The sequence below is a fragment of the Xyrauchen texanus genome, chromosome 39 (genome assembly GCF_025860055.1).
Source record: "Xyrauchen texanus isolate HMW12.3.18 chromosome 39, RBS_HiC_50CHRs, whole genome shotgun sequence".
NCBI classification, from domain to species: domain Eukaryota; kingdom Metazoa; phylum Chordata; class Actinopteri; order Cypriniformes; family Catostomidae; genus Xyrauchen; species Xyrauchen texanus.
Genome location: NC_068314.1, coordinates 14,931,271 through 14,955,584, shown reverse-complemented (window position 1 = coordinate 14,955,584; position 24,314 = coordinate 14,931,271). Strand labels below are relative to the sequence as shown.

At 38.1% G+C, this 24,314-nt stretch overlaps 1 protein-coding gene across 2 annotated transcripts in view; it reads left to right on the top strand.

Moving 5' to 3' along the window:
* The first annotated feature begins 22,795 nt into the window (after nt 1–22,795).
* The window catches only part of iars1 (isoleucyl-tRNA synthetase 1), a 183,050-nt gene continuing 181,531 nt past the window's right edge, over nt 22,796–24,314 (top strand). Inside the window, exons 1-3 of one of the 2 annotated variants that reach the window (XM_052110889.1) lie at nt 22,796–22,832; nt 23,272–23,391; nt 23,754–23,910. In XM_052110889.1, the coding sequence (XP_051966849.1) occupies nt 23,273–23,391; nt 23,754–23,910 (276 nt within the window). In that variant the 5' untranslated portion in view covers nt 22,796–22,832; nt 23,272. Of the gene's footprint in view, nt 22,901–23,271; nt 23,392–23,753; nt 23,911–24,314 lie in introns of both variants that reach the window. The other variant, XM_052110890.1, reaches the window with a different exon arrangement.

Below are 24,314 nucleotides of genomic sequence, written 5' to 3'. Positions count from 1 at the left end.
GAGGCAGTGGTTTAGGCAATGTCATTTCACTACCCTTATGGCTAATGGACATTGCTGGTCAGTAGCATGACATTGTGGTATACGATCCCCAAGCCTCAGTATTCTGATGCAGTTGAGTTCCCTTCTTGAAAGGGAACATCTCCATTACTCACGTAACCTTGGTTCCCTGAAGGAGGGTATGAAACGCTGCTTAGCTGATTTTCCTCTGGAGAAGGTCAAGAGATATGCTCTTCTCCCTTCAGTCGGAAAGTTCTGGGGATGTAATGCTGGTGCCCCCTTTTATAATTTAAAACCAACAAAGATAATACAAAGAGTATCACCTGTTTCACATATGTGTGTGTTAGGGATAAGCAGAGTTGCTGTGTGACTTCAAGAGAAGACACACACTGAGTTTTCATCGCATCTGTACGCTTGTGACGATACAGAAAATAAAATGATTTCTGGATTACTACATTGTTATTTTTCCTGATATAGTGAGATATTTATCGAGAGTGGGTAAATTAAATCTATTATAAACTTAACTGTCATGAAGTCTAGTTTACATAAGTAAAGTGTTGCTTATTAGTTGCATGGTTAACTTTATCAAAACATACTTTTTAAGTCAATGAGTGAGTAGTTCAGTAAAGTATTCTATGTTGAGTCCATGTTTATAAATAGGTTTATATTGCATTTTCAACATGTTTCCTGCCCAGTTTTGTGTGAGCTTCACAGTTAAAATAGCTGCCTCATCTTTCCTCTAACTCCGGCTTCAGGGACACCACATGCCACACCACAGACTGCATCCGAAAACTGAAAAATGCTGTCTTCAGAGGCTGTATTGTTACTTTTGTGCATTCATATGCAAGAGGCTACAGTCTCTTTGAAACTTATAACTTAATGTTCAAAAAGAGATCAGACATAGTTGGCAAGCATTAACTGAACATAAATAGATTAAATTAATCTGATTTTATTGATATAATACTGTGCTTTCCCTTGGTTGGTTGACCTTCCCAGTGAGCACCGAAGGGATGCCACCTATAGGGACATTTTTTAATCGATTGGACTGACCAATATACAAATTTAGACATATGAATAAAGATTTATGCTACAGTGTCTATTCAACTTGCTAGAACTGGAACTATAATTAGTCACATCTTTTACATAATTCTGTCAGCTATATTTTGAATTCGTGAGATTCTCAAACAGTTAAATTCATCACGTATACATTTTTCAAGAACAGATTTTACTTTGAAGTTGAAAGATAAGGGTCCAAACGGTTTGGGAGTAATCCATCAGGAACCAAAAGCAGCCTTTGAGCATTATAGCGATAACTGCATGCATGGCATATGCAAAGATTTCCCAAGTTGGTGAATTTGGTTATTTCTAATGAGCTTTTATTAAAGCTGCATGCAAGCATGAGACCTGGGCCTCATTTTGCATGAATTCAGATGGGAAGTGTGCAACGAGGACTATTCCAGTCTCAAAGACATGTTGTGAATATTTGTACTCTACATGCAATGACAGTTCCTTCCTTAGAACAGTGATGCATTTGATTAGTAGCAATTTGCATCCTGTAATTTAATAGCCAAATCAACTGTGTTTTCACAGCCTAAGCTGGTTTGCTGGTCTTAGCTGAACTCTCAGTCTGCTCTGTTGGCTGTTTGGTCACTATTCTACTGGCCAGGCTGGGAGAAAATCTTAAACCAGCTAAAACCATCAAACCATAGGTTGGTTTAACTGTTTGTTGTTGTTTGTTAGTTTGTTTGATTTCAGCAGGGACTGTTAAGCTACACTGTCAAGCTATCCCCATAAATACTACTCGATTATTGTTATAACCTTAGACATAAACCTTTTTTTGAAACATCTTTAGTGGTTAGACAACTGTTTCAGGAGCCCAGAAATATTGTTTGAAATCTAGATGTATGTATTCCAAAAAAAATTAGAGTGGTGCTCACTCATCCAACACTTTGTTGCTATGGTCCTCAGGATGGTTGCTAGGTGGTTGTTAGTTCATAGTGCAGTGTTCTGGGTGGTTTCCAGACAGTTGCTAGGTTTGTTCATTCCCTCATTAAATAGGTGTCACGAACCCCACTCCTTTGCCCCATCCCCGCTTCGTCGCACACACACTCACTCCTCAAGCTCGCACGCTCGTTCCGCCCCCTCGAGCTTGCACGCTCGTTCCGCCCCCCTCGAGCTCACGCTCGTTTTGCTCCCTCGAGATCTCCTGCTCGTTAGCAGGTCTCTCTCCTCGGGCTCACATGCACGCTCCTATGGCCAGAACATTATGACCACCTGCACTCGTCTCAATCACCCCTTTATTCGTTACACCTGTACTAGTCCCATCATCTGTCATTCGTTTCACCTGCACCACTCGTTTGTTCCTCTATAAATATCACAGCACATTCGTCTCCCGCTTGTTGGTTATTGTTCTAGTTTACCCCGCATCTTCACCCCCCGCTAGTCTCGTCTAATTTTGTACTCCTCTCGTTTACCCCTTAGCTTGCCAGCCCCCCTTGTTCCCCTGTCTTTTCCTCTTGCTTGTCTTGTTTGTATATTGATTCCCCGGCTTCGACCTCACGCTCCCTTTGACTACTCTCTCCCGGATTTGCCCCCTTGTTTATATCTTGATTCCCCGGCTTTTGACCTAACGCTCACCCTGACCATTCTTCTCTGGATTTGCCCTTGTTTTGTACTGTTGCCTGCTTTTATTTTAATAAAGCAGTTTTTACACCGACATTGTGACTGTCTCAACTTGTATTCGCTACAATAGGTTAAATACTTTGTATTTTTTGTCTTGTACATTTGCCATTTTGTCAGATTTGTAAATACTTTTTGCTTCAAATCAGTGTTTGTAGTGTTGGGATTCACCCCAGAGCTGGTTGGTTTGAATCATAGATTAAAACTCTTTCATGAATAACTTTATGAAATCCCTATGGAAAACATACGAAAACTTCCGTAACCAAGATGGCTGACAAAGTGGACAGGCACTGTTGTGCTTTATAGTGATGCCTGACCTAGTGATTTTATAATGATGCAAGAAACACTAATTATCAAACCAGGCATGGCAGTTTTTCTTAATTTATTTCTGGTGGAAGCCTAGCCAGTTATGCATTGCCCAGAACTCTTCTGTGGTCAGCAACTATAAATGGAGCCTTTCAAAATCCTGGTAATTCTGTTACGTTTTGGACAATTTCAGTTGTTTAATTGTGGCTTAATTCATTTTGTTTAGTTTGTTATTTTGTAGTATTAAACCCCATAGTAGGACATATTAATTAAAGTATCTTGATAGTATATTAATCTTTGGCGGACTTGATCTGCATCGAGCATGTTTATGCTGCTGCAAAAATAGACATACAAACAATCCTCCAACAAGCAGGGAAGCTGCACAAAACATAAACCCAAAACAATCCCCAAACCAAGTGGATCTATGGCCAAACTTGTGTACTGCTGGAGCTGTGAAGAGCCATGTGCAGTGAGTGTATGCTATAGCTAGGTTTGTCTTGGCCAATGGAAAATGGTTTAATGCAAATGAACTAAATTTCTAATTTTTTGCCTTGTCCAGTTAGCAGAATGGCTTAAACAGCTAGTGACCTGACTCATAATCTGTACATGAAGCAGGAAAACCCAGAGATTATTTAACTAGTGACTTATGCTGCCTTAAGTGGACCTGGGAAGCTTGTTCCTCTGAGTTGGGCAATCATTACAACATGTCACGCATTCAAGTGGGAAACAAATACACAATGAATGATGGCAAACACTCTTTTTCTGTTGTACTAGTGAATAAACATAAATGAATAAACTTGCATGACTTATTGCATTACAGATGTTCGTGGTTCTCATAAGTCTCTGCATGTTGATTTAAGACATAATGAAGAAGATCCATGAAGTTCTCATGCTTGTGTAAATATCCACTTTTTTTTTTTCATTTTCAGATCAGACGGTTACTTACTTTTAAAGCCGCTCATAACCGCCACATTTTAAACTCTTGTTTTAGCACTGTGGTTGATTGACAGGTAAAGGTTGACATTTCGCTGCTGCCGGGACACATTCAGGACAGATTAGAGTTTACACATCAAATGTGATGTGGTCATATGCGATTTTAACCACATTTGTATGTGGTTTTTGTGATCCGATCACAAATATATAAAGACCCTGTTTAAACCTGTATTTAGCGCTGACCACATGTGATCGGATCACTAAAAATACATCTTAATACCAGGTATTTTTAAATGTTACTTCTTACACCTTGTGACTTTGAGGTTTTGTTGTTCAAAATCATGTTTATCTAACGCAACTAGTGGAAGAATTATTTATTATACAGAACAATTGATACAGTCTTTCAACTGATTCGATGGTGAGATTGATAATTGAACTGCAACCCAATTCAATGAAGTCACCATACCAGCAAAAAAAGTGAAATGATTGAGAATGAGTTCAATATAGTTCTTTATGTTTCAGTTGCATTAGCACACAAAAAGACATCAAACTTGTCTCAGATTGAAAAGAATCGATCCGTAGTCATAAGTAGTCTTTTTTCATCTTAGTTCAGGTTTCTGGATGTGCCAGATGTTGTTAGAACCAAATTATCATGTTCTCCTTGATGGAAAAGCAGGTCAGCAGCTACAAGCTGTAACTGGGAATGGGACATGTATTGCTCAATAAAGCTTGTTTAAAAATACAACGCCTGTGTGTGTACGTGCAAGTGTGTAAATGTGTGACAAAAGAGCATGAGTCATCAACCGCACCTTACATAACGTAATTTCTCTACCCATGTACAAATTGTACTGACATGAATGTCTCCTTTGGGGGTTTGGGGGTGGTGACCCACACATCCCCACTCATGCCAGTCCCTACTAGCACCAGTCGTGCCTGTCCCTGATGTGCAGAGATAGCTGGCACTCATTCAAATCAACTGTCTTCATTCATTCTACCTCTCGACCAATCACAGTGCATCAGCTCGTGAAAACATCCCCGCCACTGCCCCCTCCCTGCTTTTTTTCCTGCATTCTGACTGGCCCTGTACCACTCCCTGTCAATGGAGCGTGAGTAGCCAGCCAGTCAGAGACAGAAATGTGGGTGGGCTTGAGTGGGACACAGGGTGCTGAATTCAGAGCAGTGGATTTTGAGTCTATCAGGATGCAGGACAGAGTGTCATTGAAAACTCAGTGCCTGGCACACAAAACATGTCTGGCGTGCTATATGTGGGTTGGCAGAGATTTCAACATGGATGAAGGAGAATGTCAAGGACTTGGGTGGGGGCTAAATGGAGTAAACAGCGAGCCAAGAAAACTGATCTGCTCCCTTTTCCCACCACCTGAATGGTGGCAGAGGGCGCACAAGTTGACATGAGGGAGTGTGTGTTTGTGGCAGAGATTCCTTCATGCGGCCGCTCCAGGCGTGAGCTAAATTCAGGCATGCTGCTGAGGTTCTGTGGAGGTGTAACTTTAACAAGGCTTTGATTAAAGAAGAAAGAGGAAGCTAAAGGCACTGATTACAGAACAGTCTTTCATTTTAATGACATCCAAATGTCCCTCTCTAATCGCTGCGTCTGTCTCAGAACACATGCTTTACCAAGCCATGGCTCAAACTCCCTCTAGAGACACTCTGTAATATGATTCCCATTTCATCTCTTTAACATAACACAGATGTGTAGACTCAAGCACTGCTGCATTGTGGCTTTGAAAAAAAAAGAAAATAATAAAAAAGACGTGTGTTTAATGTCCATCGACTTTGTTATGTGAGTACATAGAAAACTACAGAGAATGTGAGTGGTGCTTGCCTGTGCAAAACTTGGTTGTTAGTGTGTTAGTATGTGTTTGGTGCAATGTTCAGAATGGTTGTCAGAATGTTGCTATGCCTTTGGGCGGGTGTGCTGGCAGGTTGCTAAGGTGTTCTGAGTTGTTGTCGTTGTGTTGTCATGCGGTTGTTGGGATGTTCTACACTGGATACAGGAAATAGACAAATAAATAATGAAAGAAATGAAAAGACTGATATCTGAAAACATGTCATCTGAGCAGATAATATCATGTGCTGTTGTTTTTACTTATTGAAAACATTGATGTTTTGAAATAAATTACGTTACAAAGGTTAGGCAACATTTGTTAACAGTATGATAAGGTCAAAAGTTGTAAAGTTTATATAACTGCATGATATTCTGGCCAAATAGAGCACGGTAGTAACTAATTTATAGATTGACATTGTTACCAACCAGTGGTCAACATCATTTCAAGACTCACATGTCCTTGGCAAGCCTAGGACTAAAGGATTTATTTATATAAATAAAGATATAAAATATAAAGAAAAATACACACGTGTGCTAGCAAGTGACCGGTAATGACACATTCATTAAAATAGCATTGTTGTGAAATAATGGGTGAAATGCATTCCTATATACTGTATAAACTGTATATAATACAAAATAAATTCTCTAGGATTTCTGCTGTATAGTAGTGGTGTATAAACCATGTGATGCTTTTTTCTCCTGGGATCCATTATGTAAAGGAGGTGGTTTTTCTAGTTGGTTTCCTTTATCATTATTGGCCATCTTGATTTTATTCAAATAAAGACGTAAAATAACTTTAACTAAATTTGAAACATATACTGTATTATTTTGCACTATTTGTGTATGTAAATTTGTGACTATGTTAACTCCTTTGTATAGAAAATCAGATTATGTTGCTTTCATTGAAGCACACAATCTGAAATCATGGATCATCAGGTTTGGTCCATGCCAGCACAATGTCCTTGAAAGCAAAAGGACATACCAGATCCAAACAAATTCTGATATACATGTACTGTACATTTTAAAACTTCTCATTCAGTTTGCTATGCTGATAATATACAGTAGTCTGCGATAATTAAAAATAGTGTATTACAGGTTAAAATTACAAAAAGATGTGTGTTCAGAAGTGGGCTCAGATTTTAAAACTTATCTATACATTAACATGTAGGATATAATTATTTTTAACATATTTATTTTTTGTATTGAATTAATATGATGTTGTCGCTGATTTTTTATTTATTATACATCGGTAGAGATAAAAAGTTAAGTAGTGGTTCTCTACATTTTGAACTACTTTGAGCTATTTCTGTTCCTAAAGTGACACCACAGTGGATCCATCTTTACATTCATTACTCAGAGGCCCCGAGGAAGGATTTGAAAGCACTTTTGATCAGCCTGTTTCAATATGACATGACATTCAGAGATTTTGAGAAAGAGGGATTTTTGTCGCTCTGTCGAGCAGGGTTGCTCGATGGTCTAAATTTAGACCATTGAAGTGCCTGCATATCATTAGAATGCAAGGCAAGCCAGAGCTGAGCTGGAGAAAAATGCTATAAATAGAAGTGAGTGCAAGCGTGATTGTTTCAGCTTCATTAGAGTTCATGGTTGAGCTTTGAGAGGAAAACAGTGAGAGTGAGAGAGAGAGAGAGAGAGAGAGAGAGAGAGAGAGAGAGAGAGTTAATTTGTACAATGAATTTAATTTGAACATTTAAATTTAAGTTATATACTTTATTATTTTGATGTCTTTATAATTATTATATGTGTTCCTAGCTTTGGCAATATTGTAATATATACAGTCATGCCAATAAAGCATTTTGAATTTGAATTTGAATGAGTGAGAGAGAGAGAGAGAGAGAGAGAGAGAGAGAGAGAGAGAGAGAGAGATGATGCAGAAGATGAGTTATTACAGGTAGTGTCACATCACTGCGCAAAACACTGAGCTGGCATGATTGTCAAAATAAATGCCTCAGAAAGGATCTTTCAGTCAAGGCAAAATGGTGTACCATAAGATGGACATTTACACACTATGTATGGACAGATATAAATAAACTTAATTAAATTGGAATTGGAAGATATACAGTAGATACAAAAACAAATGCATACATGTAAATATGTTTTTTTATTTTTATATTTCATATAATCAAGGGCGTAGGTTTGGCTAGAACATTGGGGGGAGTTACAGTGCGAACTGTTACTGTTACTTGCTTTAAGTATTCATTGGAGGAACAAAAATCACACTATTGTAATAATTAAAACCCTAACATCAAGACTCCATCGCCCAAATATGTTATCATTCTTATTACATGGATATTTAATAAACAAATAATTGAATGGACTTGAAATATTGTTTTTATATTAATTACAGTTTAGAACTTGGATTACATGTCATGACTGACTGATCAAAGTCAAGTATTCCAGAGAACTATGACAGACAGATGATAGATAGACAGACAGACAGACAGACAGATATATATATATATATATATATATATATATATATATATATATATATATATATATATATATATATATATATATACAGCAGTGCCCTAAAAAGATGGGGCTATTTTTCGCTTATCAGTAATAATATGTAATTCAATATTAATTTTGATATCGGGACGTGGGTATCATTCTTTTTTAGGGTTCTAAACCTGGAGACTTCCTCACTATACTATACTGTATTAAATGATCATATATGTGTTTAGACTGACACCTGCTGGAAACTTCGCAATACTGGGTCAACGCAGATATACAGCAGTAATGTAAAGCACCATTTAAATCCGTCAGTTCCATTATGTAGTTTACCATAGTAATCATAGTTTCTGCAAAGATACCATGGTTATTAACAGTTATTGTTACTAATATAAAGTCATGATACATTAAAATTAAATTTCCTTCAAACAATGCTAGAAGCTTTCAGAATCTTTGTAATTTTATTTGTAGTTATTTATTTAATCAGTACTGACAGAATCTCTGGTACTGTACGGCTCCCATAACTGACAATAGGGAATTGTCGACCATATCAACTGTCCCAATGTTCAATTAACAAAATAGACAAAAACATTCAAATTGAGCGACATTAATTTTAGACTGTGAGTTCAGAAAGAGAAATAGCGCGCGCTGTAGGTATATGAAATAAATAGAAATAGTGTTTCTGAATTTCTTAGTTTATTTACATGTTGTGAATGTGTCTTTTTGTGATATGCTTCACATCCGATGGTGGTGACTCTTATTTCCCACAATGCTTTGCTCTCTCTCTTCTCTCTCTCTCTCTCTCTTCCGGTTGTCGTGTTACCAGTGTGGCAGGTATTAAATTCTTCTCCATATTGCAATCAAATCTTAATCAATCTTCAGAATACAGTAAATATTATGAAAACATCCTTTCCGTAATTTGTGTAGTAACACTTAACAAGCACATTATATAGGATATTGAGCTCGGAAATTTAGATATTTTCCTATAAATACGTAAACCAGGAGCCTCTGATGTAGCTGGTAGCATAGCGCGCGCAATTGTGAATTATTGAAATGTGATGAATATTTGCATACATGTATTAAAGTGCTTAATCTTTATTTATACATCTAAACTTGCCTCATTTTTTAATATTTAAATGTTCAGTAATGTGAAGTCGGTACTGTGTAGTAGTTGCACTCTGATCTGTAGGAACTAATGTTTTTTGGGCTGTGATGAGTAATTGCATCGTCAATTACCCTTTTTGCTTATTGTTATTTTTTGTTTCTTGCCATCTTCAAATTATTGCTTTTTTATACTTTTGTGTACAGACAGTGATCAGATATGGCAAAGTCAAAGAACCACACTTCACACAACCAGTGTAAGTCTTTCTATCTACATCTTTTTATGAATTTGGTCATATGCCATCATAACCGATTTTCATGTTTGTATGTGCAGCCCGTAAGTGGCACAGAAATGGCATCAAGAAGCCAAGATCTCAGCGTTACGAGTCCCTCAAGGGGGTAAGTCATTAATATTTTGATTACACTTGAGTGTTCACAGCTAACAATATTTGGTTCCCAGAATGTTCAGGGAACATTTGTTTTTGGTTTCCACAACAGACATTCTGGGTTTTTATTTTAAAAAAAAAATCCACAGAAATAGAATGCTCCTCAAAGGTTTAGAGAACTTTCTCAAACTCTTTATCCTGATATTCTTTCTGCTACCCTGCTGTACATCAATCAGCCAATCTACAATTCATATTTACATTTATGCATTTGGCAGACGCTTTTATCCAAAGCAATTATTACAGGGACAATCCCCCCGGAGCAACCTGAGGTTAAAAGCCTTGCTCAAGAACACAATGGTGGTGGCTGTGGGGATTGAACCAGCGACCTTCTGATTAACAGTTATGTGCTTTTGCCCACTACGCCACCATCCATATCATGTTGCAATCCTTTGTTCAGTCATTAAAAAAAGGCACATAAAATGGAGTGATGGATACATTAATTAATACGTTACATAAACGCATATAGGAAGTAGATGGATATTAGTGTCTGAGTGTTGCTGAAGACCATTATAGCTTCCTCAGGCTGAATTAACACTCTAAACCGTAGGGCTCTCCCCAACCAAAGATTTTCATAGCCGACTAGTAGGCGGTAATTTAAGCCACTAGTCGCACGTTTATGGTATTTAATTACGTGTGTATATATATATATATATATATATATTTTACAGTTAGTTCCGGTCCTCGAATCTGATTGGACAAGAGACTTTCCATGAGCACTGATGGTGTGACACCATCAGCACTCCGACGCTTCACTTTGTGTGTAACATACTGTTTAAAATAGCAGAGGGCATCGCTGTTTCTATAGTGAATGACTCTTGTGGACCGGCTACCATGAAATAGAGGAATACCCCCTCTTGGATGTCTATTTTCCACTGTTAAAGCTGACAGCATCTCTGATTGGGTGTGGCAACAGTTGATTGCACACTCTCTCTCCTTGACACACACATATTCAGCCATCTATCCTTGTTTATCCAATAACTTGTTAGAAACAGCACAAGCCGTGATACTATTTCTGAAGTGAACATTTTAAATTACTAACGAAGTCTTGGACGCATTATTTGTTTTGAACCAGCAATGGCATAGTCTGATTTGTCGTGTAAGAAAGTAGTTCCATGCACAAATTCGTTTTTATGACCATACTCTGTTTTTCCTGTTTTTTTTTAAATGTACTTGTTCATTGACCTGTTGTATATAAGCAATATCACATTCGTAATCGTGTTATATGGCCCTACATCAGCACTGCTGTAATTACCTACGCCAATCGGCCTGTGGCCGAATCACAGCAGTGCTTATGTAGGGCCGTATCGCACTCTTGCTCGTGTGATATTGCTTTAATATATAGATTGGAAGGCATCAGAAAATGGTTTGAGTTTGAGAGCTGAGAAAGAATGTTATAAGTATCATTGCTAACACTGTTCTACATTACAGAGAAATAGCGTACGCATGAAACGAGCCACAGCAAAAGCGGTAATTATTCTGAATATGTCGGAAAAACCAACAAGGAGATTGTCTAAACATTTTGTTAATTTATAGAGAGAAATGCACATTAGGGTTGTGCCAACAGGCGATGATCTCTGGGATCAATGATGTCCAAGTGATCGCCAATAACTGATGCCTTCGATGATGATATTTGGCTCTTTTCCCATGTATTAAATTATTAAGTTATTATTATCAAATTAATATTACAAATTATTTGCCCGTAGACACAGACACATGCTTGAAGAAACTTACTTTATTATAGTATTAAGAACAGATTACAGAAAAGCCATCTATGTGAATGATATGTATGGCACACTGATATTGAGGCATGCAGTCTCGTGGAACACGTGCATGAAAAAGGTTCTCATTTTTGTTTCTGTCTTCTGAATTTTTTTTTTTTGCAAGAACAGTATCTACTATGAATGCTGCAAATGACCTCAGACATCTCAACTCAGGAGGTGCTTTGAGTTCAGTTTGCTTTATTTCCACAGAGTAGTTCATTGTGAAACAAATCTGCAGCCTATAGCCTACATCTGTGATTAAAACATAAAATATTACAAAAACACGTTCAACCCGAACCGTGATTATCGTAATTATGTTTACATTTATAATTGTTTTTATGTCTTCATTTTTGTAAGTAATTTTCCGCCTGCATGTTTAGACGTCCACTTGCCTGACGGTAAATGGAAAGGTTGTTACTTGTATATTGTTCTGTTATCACTGTATTATTTATTTATTCACGGTTTTGTATGAAGTGCAATTTGAATTTAGAAATGTATTTTAAGTTTTTCAAATTAATAACATTTTCAATGCAAAATCACTAAAGCAAACATTCACTGATCCCTCAACCCAGGGGTTGCCGATGTAATTGGTTATTGCTATATATATATATACAGTATCTCATAAAAGTGAGTACAACCCTCACATGTTTGTAAATATTTGATTATATCTTTTCATGTGACAACACTGAAGAAATGACAAATTGCTACAATGTAAAGTAGTGAGTGTACAGCTTGTATAACTGTGTAAATTTGCTGTCCCCTCAAAATAACTCAACACACAGCCATTAATGTCTAAACCGCTGGCAACAAAAGTGAGTACACCCTTAAGTGAAAATGTCCAAATTGGGCCCAATTAGCCATTTTCCCTCCCCGGTGTCATGTGACTCGTTAGTGTTATAAGGTCTCAGGTGTGAATGGGGAGCAGGTGTGTTAAATTTGGTGTCATCGCTCTCACACTCCCTCATACTGGTCACTGGAAGTTCAACTTGGCACCTCATGGCAAAGAACTCTCTGAGGATCTTAAAAAAATGATTGATGGCCTAGGCTATAAGAAGATTGCCAAGACCCTGACACTGAGCTGCAGCAAGGTGGCCAAGACCATATAGCGGTTTAACAGGACAGGTTTCACTTAGAACAGGCCTCACCATGGTCGACCAAAGAAGTTGATTGCACGGGCTCAGCGTCATATCCAGAGGTTGTCTTTGGGAAATAGACGTATGAGTGCTGCCAGCATTGCTGCAGAGGTTGAAGGGGTGGGGGGTCAGCCTGTCAGTGCTCAGACCATACGCTGCACACTGCATCAAAATGGTCTGCATGGCTGTCGTCCCAGAAGGAAGCCTCTTCTAAATATGATGCACAAGAAAGCCTGCAAACAGTTTGCTGAATACAAGCAGACTAAGGACATGGATTACTGGAACCATGTCCTGTGGTCTGATGAGACCAAGATAAACTTATTTGGTTCAGATGGTGTCAAGCGTGTGTGGCGGAAACCAGGTGAGGAGTACAAAGACAAGTGTGTCTTGCCTACAGTCAAGCATGGTGGTGGGAGTGTCATGGTCTGGGGCTGCATGAGTGCTGCTGGCACTGGGGAGCTACAGTTCATTGAGGGAACCATGAATGCCAACATGTACTGTGACATACTGAAGCAGAGCATGATCCCCTCCCTTCGGAGACTGGGCCGCAGGGCAGTATTCCATCATGATAACGAACCTAAACACACCTCCAAGATGACCACTGCCTTGCTGAAGAAGCTGAGGGTGAAGGTGATGGACTGGCCAAGCATGTCTCCAGACCTAAACCCTATTGAGCATCTGTGGGGCATCCTCAAACGGAAGGTGGAGGAGCACAAGGTCTCTAACATCCACCAGCTCAGTGATGTAGTCATGGAGGTGTGGAAGAGGACTCCAGTGGCAACCTGTGAAGCTCTGGTGAACTCCATGCCCAAGAGGGTTAAAGCAGTGCTGGAAAATAATGGTGGCCATACAAAATATTGACACTTTGGTCCCAATTTGGACATTTTCACTTAGGGGTGTACTTTTGTTGCCAGCGGTTTAGACATTAATGGGACAGCAAATTTACACTGTAATACAAGCTGTACACTCACTACTTTACATTGTAGCAAAGTGTCATTTCTTCAGTGTTGTCACATGAAAAGATATAATCAAATATTTACAAAAATGTGAGGGGTGTTCTCACTTTTGTGAGATACTGTGTGTGTGTGTGTATATATCTTTTTTTTTTTTAACTTTTGTTAAAGTACAAAAATCAAGGTGTCTTGCTTTATGCAGGGTTAGGGTTAAGCCTACACAATAAAGAAAATTACCGCATAGTACCATCTAGCGTTCAACCAGCGGTAATAACTGTGTTGTTGTTTCCTGTTGAGTGTTGTTTTTTTTACAAACGATGAGAAGTTTAGACACTTCTCATCGACTTATGTTTAGTCAACTATCAGGGCGGCCCTACTAAACCGGTTAAATTAACCTTTACGCCTTGTTAATTATTGAATAACATTACAGTTGTTCATAGTCAAAAGTGACAAATTAAGAGTGTAATTTTTGGAAAGAAATGTAATGGCTCTAACTTAAATCATGTAAAAGGACTAGAATTGTGCATTATGGGTTGGTTTTTGGGTATTTAGATTTAATCTTTTTTTTACCTATGTGAACTTGACATTGAACCAGTCCTCATAAATCATATATCGTTTGAAAGCTTAAAGTCAAGATTTGCTTCAGAAGACATTAATTGATCGACCTTGTTGTGTGGGTTACTTTTATGGTTCCTAAATTGCATTACACAGAATTCCACAAAAAGAACATGATACCTATGTTATGGTGGTAGTGTGATGGTGTGGGGATACTTTGCTGCTTCAGGGCCAGTGCGGATTGCCATAATTGAGGGAGACATGAATTCTGCTCTCTACCAGAAAATCCTAAAGTAGAATGTCCAGTTCTCAGTCCGTGAGTTGACACTCAAGTGCAACTGGATTATGCAGCAAGACGATGATCCAAAGCATAGGAGTAAGTCCAGAATGGCTGCTTCTGAGCCCTTTAGAAAGTTCTGAATGGCTCAAAAGAAGCAAAATTCAAGTTTTGGAGTGGCCTAGTCAAAGTCCTGACTTAAACCCGATTTAAATGCTGTGGCAGGACCTTAAACGGGCAGTTCATGCTTAAACCCTCCAATGTGACAGAACTAAAGCAATTCTGCAAAGACATTGGGCCAACATTCCACCACAGTGTTGTGAAAGGCTGATTTCCAGTCATCGGAAGCGTTTGGTTACAGTTTTTGCTGCTAAAGGTTGCACAACCAGCTATTAAGTTAAAGGGGGCAGTTCATTTTTCACATGGGTGATAAACATAAAACTACTACTGGTCTTCACTGTATGATAATAATGCATTAATATTTTTAAAGTTACTCTGTCAAGAGCAGTGAGTGGTTTTATTGTTATGGTTGTTTGATTATGACACTAGACTGCAGCAGGTCCATTGTCTTAAATTTATACTTACAAGTCCGACATTTTAATACAAATCTGCTTTTTCTCTGCTGTTTACGTTCACTTTAGACATAACTTGTTGTGTTTACAAGAATACCTCACCAAGTGCATGCTTGCAAAAGGCTAAGATATAAAAATTGCACCGTTGGGGGTAGAATACGTCCAGGATGCCTTCAAAACAGAAAGACACAGCACATCTGAATGAAACTGAATGGATGTCTCCAATTTAGAGGTCTACCTTGATATCGGCTCTTTTAAAAACGTGCAAGTTGTATAACGATCAAAGCCATTCATCTAGTGTAGATAAACTTAAAATCCAGTTAAGCACATGAAGGTGTCCTGTGTAAGTCTCTTTTGGATGAATCTCCCATGATAGACCCTCTTCACCTGTGACTTACTGAGAGCACCAGTGGGCGGAGCCAAGGCAAAAAAAATAGGCATTGATGTCTTGCTGAAGAGGCAGTCCTATGCAGATGTAATTGGTCCTTTTGATGTCTTAAATTCTAAAAGCCCCGTTTCTGGAGCTAGGTTTGAATAAAGTTGTAACTCCCATATGCACTGCTTGCAAGCTATGTACCGTGGAGATAATTTATGCAGAATAAATGTGTGTATTGCTTCTAGCTTTGGGCTTTAACTTGCTGTAACGCATAAGCCCTTCTGTTCAATGTTGGACCGTGAATGTGTGCATCATATAAGTGCAGCTTTCACCATTATGATATCCACTGGCGTGGTCTTAAATGATAGAGAAATAATTGTTGTTTCTCTTACACTTTTTCTAAATAATAAATCCAATGTGAAAACCTTGCGGAAGATTTGTTTTTATCAGTACATTGAAGGTTCCCGGGTTTATTAACATGCCCTTTGCACAAATTTATGTAATAAGATTGCAAAACTTTTTTGCTAAGATGTGTGCCCATGTAAAATGTCAAAAATGTTTAATTGTCTTGCATAAAGTAAATACATGTTAACATTTTGTTGTTAACAGGTGGACCAAAAGTTTTTGAGGAACATGCGTTTTGCCAAGAAACACAACAAGAAGGGGATGAAGACCATTGCTAAGAAAGAGGCTCCCAAATAGACTGTCAAAGACCCAGGAGAGTTAACCGGGAGTTGTACAAGTGTTCTGAAAGAAGGCTTTACACCATCAAAATAAAGCCATGCTTTGATAATGGAATGTCTGTCTCTCTCTTATTTTGTCTCTCATTTGAGTGTTGCATGACCTCACCCCTCAAAATCCGGTCATAAGTGATCACAGCAGACTAATTTGAAATGTGTCACCATTGTAACCTTTAGAAAAGCCCAGGTTTGTCCAGTGGTTTTGCTTTAATTTGGTGTAATTGTTTTGCTGAAGTTTCACCCACTGGATTGTTATTTATTTATTTTATTATTATTTTTTTTTCAGCATTATAGTTTGAGACTTTTACTGTAGTAATCAGAACACAAGAAACACATGTTTCATTGTAAATATAATGGAAGCTGCTGGCCACTCATCAAGTAATATAAACCTGATTCATAAGTGGCATTTTCGCCCTAGGGCTGATGTCAATGACTCAGTGGAGCACTAATTCATCCTGTATGGAAAACCTTGTGTTGATTGAAATATGGTTCAGAATCCGCTAACTCAAGTATTGAATAAGATTCTCTATATTCTGTAGAAAAACAATTCTTGATCAACACAATCACAAATCTTTAAACTAAAATGTAAGCCTTCTCTGGGATGCACTGTGTAGAGTTGGGGTACTCTAGTTCGGACTCGAGTCCGAGTCAAAATTCCACGGACTTGTCACAGACTCCAAAATTGCCTCTTCATAATGATGACTACATTTAGCACTAACATTCATTGTGTAATTGATACTGCACAAGTTTTCATGCATATATGTCCCTATCGTGACAAAATCAAATATTAAAGATATTTAATGTGACGGATGAAATTGACAATGATGGAAATTGTAGAACTCCGTTCGTTATATATTTGTAGCGCAACCTCTGCGTTACCTGTAAAGCTGATACTTGCGTTTCAATGGCAAAAATTCTGAAAATACAATGAAGAACACAAGTGAGGGGAGAAGGTCCCTATTATCCATAGTAAATATAATGTGAAAGAACAACACGTCAGCTCAAGTAGAATTTGTCATAAAAATGTTTGTCTTGACGTTAGGGAGGAAGGCTACACCTGGACACAGCAGGAGGACTGAAAAGTGAAGTGTCTAAATAAAAATGCATTTCTAATGGTATCTGATCTTTTCTGTATTTATTTTATTTTATGGGCTTTATTAAATGTATTAATATTACCATTTATTAAATGAATTAAACTCCAATGTGTTTAATTACATGTATTTCATACATAATTTTAGATAAAACTAAACTAAATGTACAAATTGAAAGCGAAGTAGAAATGAAAACTAAAATACAATTTGAAATAATAACAATGACTAACGCAGCTTTCACTTTCCTTATTCTAAGTTTGAGTTGAGGGGAAATGCTATAAATGAAATGTCAACAGAACTCAATAAGAATTTTGTTGAAGGACAGTTTTGTCTTCATACACAAAGCATAATCATAAAAAGTGAATATGAGATGCAACATCTTTTTGTTGCATTTATATTGACAAATTATTTTTCTTAGTTGTGAAGGTTAAAATAAGCTTAAAATATTGATGTTGAGTTAACAGTTACAATTTTTATTTAGATTAATTAACAGATTCATTCAGACTCGGCCGGTTATGGACTCGGACTCGATTTAGGTGGACTTGAAACCAACACTAGCACTGTGGAAAAATAGGGGAAGATGATGTGATTTAAAAAAATAAATATGTATATTGGTGAGATGGTTGAGATCGATCTTTTACCACAATTGGGACTGTGATATTCATACTGCTGTCCATGGGTTGAACTACATATTAGACAATTTAATAAAATGCATGCCATCACTCATGACAGAAAAGCTAAATTGTGCCAAACAAATTATCCAGCAATAAAGCATGAAATAACAATTCTATCCATTTACTTTAAAGGTCTGTGCTGGTCTATTCCATTTTTTTAACGGACTTCAAGGACTTGAAGGAATTAAATGTTCCACATATTGTATTTTTGAGAGATCCCAGATGAGATTGCTGTTCGTGCGATAAGATTGAACATTATTGATCTGTTTAGGGAAACTGAAGTAATCAAGCAAATACAGTGGCCCACAAAAGCATTTGGACTCCTGAGTCAAGTTTATAAATGAAATAAATTATGTACAGTATGAATGTACAGTAGCCTACTTTTTAAGCTAAACGTCACATAAAGACGTTATATATATAATTACTTAAAAATGCGATATGTAATATTTACTGTACTAAAGCATACAGTTATCATAATATGTTATCAGAGATTTAGGAAAAATGCCAAGTTGAAATACTGGCTTCTCTAAAAACAGGGCTACAGCCATTATATTCTTCTTTGAAATGTCGTTTCAGGGCCGGAATTTCTGTTTGTGTTTTGGCCTGTGTAATCCCGCCCACTGCCCATTTCCCAGTAGGCCTAGTATTTCGACACCCCCGTTCGCCACCGCAGGGCAACCAATAATCCTCCCAGCAGTCCGAACTGTCCTCTGTAGTCTTCTAATATCTGATTTCGTAGCTGCACCAAACCAGACTGTTATTGAAGTGCAGAGGACAGACTCAAAGAATGCTGAGTAGAACTGTATCAACAGCGCCTGTGGCAGGATGAACTTCCTCAGCTGGCGAAGGAAGTACTACAACCATCAGGAGGGGGGTTGCAGGAGGTGTTGGTGTTTCTGTGTAGGGAAGGTCAGAGTGGGTGTGGGGTGTGAGCTTGGGCCTTTCGAATCTGCAGTAGCACACAATCAGGTTGTCAGCCAGACGTTGGTCCACCACTGGGTTTGGGGTAGGAGTCCTGTAATTAGTAAGATGTTTTAGGCCACTCCACACTGATGCAGGGTCGTTAGCTGAAAACTTGTTTTTCAGCTTCTCAGAGTAACTTCTTTTAGCCACTATGATTTCCTTATTCAGTGTGTTCCTGGCCTGATTGTACAAGACTCTATCCCCACCCCTGTAAGCATCCTCTTTGGCATGACAAAGCTGTCTGAGTTTTCCTGTAAACCATGGTTTATCATTGTTGAATGATAAAAATGTCCTAGTAGGGATGCACATACCCTCACAGAAACTGATGTATGATGTAACAGTATCTATGAGCTCAACCAGGTCTGTAGATGCAGTTTCAAAAACACCCCACTGAGTGCAATCGAAGCAGGCTTGTAGTTCCCGCTCTGCTTCATTGGTCCATCTCTTAACAGTCCTTACTACTGGCTTTGTTGGTTTTAATTTCTGCCTGTAGGTCAGAAGAAGATGAACCAGACAGTGATCAGAGAGTGCCAAAGCTGCTCTAGGGACAGAGCGATATGCATCCTTTATTGTTTTGTAGCAGTGATCCAGTATGTTCCTGTCTCAGATGGAGCATGTAATGTGCTGTTTGTACAGTATTTGGGCAGTTCACGTGTGAGATTTGCTATGTTAAAATCCCAAAGAATAATAATAAGTGAGTCCGGGTATTGTTGTTCCATGTCTGTGATTTGATCAGCCAGCTGTTGCAGCCTGTGTTCCCACACGCATTTGGAGTGATGCAAACACACAACAGAATAAACGAAGAAAACTCCCACAGCGAGTAGAATGGCTTACAGTTAATAAAGAGCGCTTCCAAATTAGGACAGCATGTCCTCTTTAACATTGTTACATCTGTACACCAACTTTCATTGATGTAAAAGCATGTTCCGTCTCTCGTTTTCCCCGTTAACTCTGCGATGTGATCCGCTCTGAACAGCTGAAAGCCCGGCAGATGTAACGCGTTATCCGGAATGGCTTCACTCAGCCATGTTTCTGTGCAGCAGACTTTGAAAAGTCCTTGTTTGCCAAACAGTTCTCTGCAGCCATGGAAGCCAGCAATACATCTACCAAACACTGACAGAGTTCTAAAAAATCCACATGAGCTGGTTTATAATTTGCAAACAATAAAAACATTGCAAACGTATACATTAGCTGATCAACTTACAGTGTAAGGCTTGTCACTTGCCATTGTCAGTTTGCTCGTTCCTGTTGCATGTCCTCAACCTGGCAACCCACGTGAGCTTCGAGTCTGGGGAGGATGGGGCGGGGGAGATAAATCTCTCCAATATTTTGAATGTGGACTGCAGTACTCATTTTAAACGCTTGATATCAATGTTACATATTGCTACTTTAAACATTCAGACGTTTTCTGGTTGTTAAATTGGAGGGGAATATGTCCATAGTTAATGTGATTAACTAGAACCTGTGAACTTGGGAGGAACTAAATTCATACACCCACTGAAAATCCCCATCACACCAGTTGGTTTAGACACAATAGTCTCTGGCTCAGAAAAGAAGTAAATTCTGAGAATTCTGCTGATGCCACTTGGATAACCAATCTTCATTGTTTATAATTAAATTAATCTTTGAGTGTGGCTCAAAGGAATATCAGGGTTCAGTTCAAGATAAAGTCAGTGGACAGGATTTGTGGCATAATGTTGACTACCACAAAAATAATTTGGAATCCTTTTCTTTAAATAAAGCAAAATCGAGGTCAGAACGAGGCACTCACAATGGAAGTTAATGTGGCCAATTTTTGGAGGGTTTAAAGGCAGAAATGTGAAGCACTAAACATTAATTTTATCACAATAAAATCATGTTATTGTGCCTCACTGTAATCTCTATTTTTGCTTTTTTAAAGAAAATTCGAAATTATTATTTTGTAGTAATCAACTTTATGCCCCCCGCGACCCTGTACACAGGATAAGCGGTTGACGATGGATGGATGGCTGAACTTTATGCCACAAATGCTGTTGATTTAGCAGGCTTAGTTCACCCAAAAAAGGAAATTCAGTCACCCCTGTGTTGTAATAACTCCATATAAATTCCTTTTTTCTTAAAGCAAAGGGAGAAATTGTGGGAATTTTTTTTTTAATTGTGCTCAGTGATGTCATACAATGGCAGTTTCATGTTGACTACCTCTTCAAGCTTCAAAATCATGCAAAAGTATTATTCAGAAGTCTAATAAATTATTCCATGAGACCAGTGATTGTTCTGAAAGCGTGCAAACAGGTTTGGTATGACTCAAACCAAAATCGAATGTATTATTACATTAATAGTTTATTAAAAGCGACATGGGGCATTCAAGCAACAAATAATTATTTATTTTTCATCTAAAAACAGGTCCACCATAGATATAGACACAACACAGCTGCACACAAACCAGAGAACCAAACTTACTTAATATGTCTGATGAGTTTGTTGTCGGTGAATAAATGCATTACTATGCCCAGCCTCATTTGTTTGAAACAGAGTACTCAATCCGCGCATCTTATCACGTGGCTTGTTGAGCACATTACCGCAGAGATGTAGGGTGTGTGGAGGAACACGCTATTCTCTGTGTCACCACGCACCCCACCGAGAGTGAGAACCAGATAGCGACCACGAGGAGGTTACCCCATGTGACTTTACCCTCCCTAGCAACCGGGCCAATTTGGTTCCTTAGAAGACCTGGCTGGCAGCACGCCCTGGAATGATATCGAAAATAAAATATGGAAATATATGAAACTATTTGTGGTGGCGGAGCATTAGTGTGTGACTAGAGAGTGAGATCGGAAAATGAGAACTGTAAGGACTGTTTATGATGAGTCTAATGCCTGTTTCTTGTTCTAGTGACTGCTTTCCAAAGATGGCCGCCAAGTGAACTGAATTCCCTTGAAAGGGACTTTGCTTTAAGTTAATGGGAGATTTTCAAATTTTAATTTTAAAATGTATGAAAAGTATAAAGTTCATAAAAAAATAATAAGTTTGAATCGAGTTTGTGCATGGAGCAGCTGAATTAAATCTGAAGTGTAATTTCTGCCCCACTAGCGCCACCACCCTCCGTCTTCCATGGTCAAACAAACAGATGTTGTTGATTTAGGCCAGAGATTATTTAGCACCATGGGCTACTTCTATTAAAATTCATTGGAGAAATTGGAACACCCAACCAAGTAGTTCTGAGCGCCCAACGGTCAACAGATGTTGAAAGGAAGTCCCACCTTACAGTTAATAGAGCCAATCACCATTTAGATACAGACATCGCCTGTCAATCAACTCTAGAACACGCATGCACATTAGCTATACAAGCCGTGGAAATTGTGTTTTTTTGCATAATATGAGGTAATGCATAACAATAAAAAATGTTATTCCAGTATTGTTACATTTTATTGCTGATTTCAAATATGTTCTTTGATCGCATTCTTTTCCAACCCAACCGACAGGAAATAGCCTCCCGGGAGCATGCCGACACTGGACTGACTTGCTAGAAACACTTTGTTTAGGCTTGATGGGCTGCTCAATATATAAATAAACACACACACACACAAAAAGGGTGAATTAGTTATATCGCCACAGACACACAGTGTTTATTAACCTACGAATAGTTTACTTTTAGTTATGCCTGCATATTAGGCTGGGAGAGGATAAAGTATTTTAACACCAAACAAGTTACAGATATAAGCTTTCATTGCAAAAATTGTAGAGAGGAGAACATTTTTAATTTTTGAGGAATATTTATATACTGCTGCCGTGCAAGCACTTTAATAATAAATAGGCCTACATTTTGTGTAATGTTCTGTCAAAACAAACTTGGGTGGACATGCTTACTGAATCATATGAGGCTTTTATTATGAAAAGTGACGCTTGTGTTATGTATATTCCACACTCACTCTTAATTGCATTATTTCCTCATTCTCAGCTCACTGGTTTGGATCTGCATGTAAGTCTCATCTGACACTTTACTTATTCTGAGATTGGAAATAACCTGCTGCACAGCTGCATAGATCAGTATGAAATGTTTATGATCATAATTCTTTAAGAACAGTATTTATATTGATAATATTGCTTTTAATTAGTGTTTAATGCTTTCAAAGTTTAAGAGAGTGTGTGGTTTAACTGTACAGTACTGTGATCTCACATATTAATTATAACAAAGTATGGTTTCCTTATAATTTCAGTTCAGTTGTCTTCATTCAATGAACTGTTGATTTTAAAATAATGTAATGGTGATGAGACGTTCAAGTTTCAAACAAGACCTTCTTGTTTCATTATTAGTCCAGTGAGGTTCAAAAGAGGCTCAGACTTGTGGAGTGTACTATATACAAAGAAATTAACTTTTCAATTGGAATTTTTACTCTTTCTCCATTGTCTTTTGTTAGAATGGTTGAAGCAGTGCCTGAGTCCATCCACTTCCCCACAGAGGAAGAGCTCATCCTGCAGTTCTGGGAGGAGAAAGACTGTTTCAAAGAGTGTCTCAAGCAGTCCAAGAACCGGCCTAGGTAACACTACAGTCGTCCTTTTATTTAAGATTACTGTATCACTCAATAGTACAAATGTTGCTTTGTGGGTCTAGAGTCAAAGGTTTGATCTATTTACTTTCAAAGTATGTACTCAATTCATTGAAGAGCGTACTTCTCGATGGTTTTAAAATAATCTTCCCTTCAGATAATGTTTCTTTGAGGTGAGTCTTTGGACTCGCATGAATGCATTTTCACTTTGCATCCCTCCCTCCTGAAGAATTGATTCTATGTACGATGGCAGTGTTTCTTACGCAGAAGAATGCTGATAATGTTGACACGGCATTGTTCGGAGAAAGAGAAAGTGAAAGAGGATATGCATGAAATAAATGTTTGTTTTACAGGTACACATTCTATGATGGTCCGCCCTTTGCCACTGGTCTGCCTCACTATGGTCACATCCTAGCTGGAACCATCAAGGACATTGTGACCAGGTTTGCCCACCAGAGCGGCTTCCATGTGGACCGGAGGTTTGGCTGGGATTGCCATGGGCTGCCTGTGGTGAGAACCACTGTAATTTGTGTAATATTAGGCATTTAGGCATACATTACTGAGATTGCACACATAGAACCATTAGATATGCTATATCATTTATTGTCTAACAAAAATTAACCTAGCATGAAACGTAGATAGTTTTGTACATATCAGATGTCTGTATCACACCATTGTTTATTGCATTGATATTTAATTAATTGTATTAAAACAATAAAATAATAATGACCGTGTCAAATGTAATTTTTAGCCGTGTCCACATTTTGAATGCAACCCTGTTACCACATGAAGTTTCCCCCTTTACAAAAAATAGAACATTCCTTAAAGGAGTATTCTGGGATAAATATAAATTAAGCTCAATCAATAAAATTAGTGGCATAATTTTGATTGCCACAAAAATCCCTCCTTTTCTT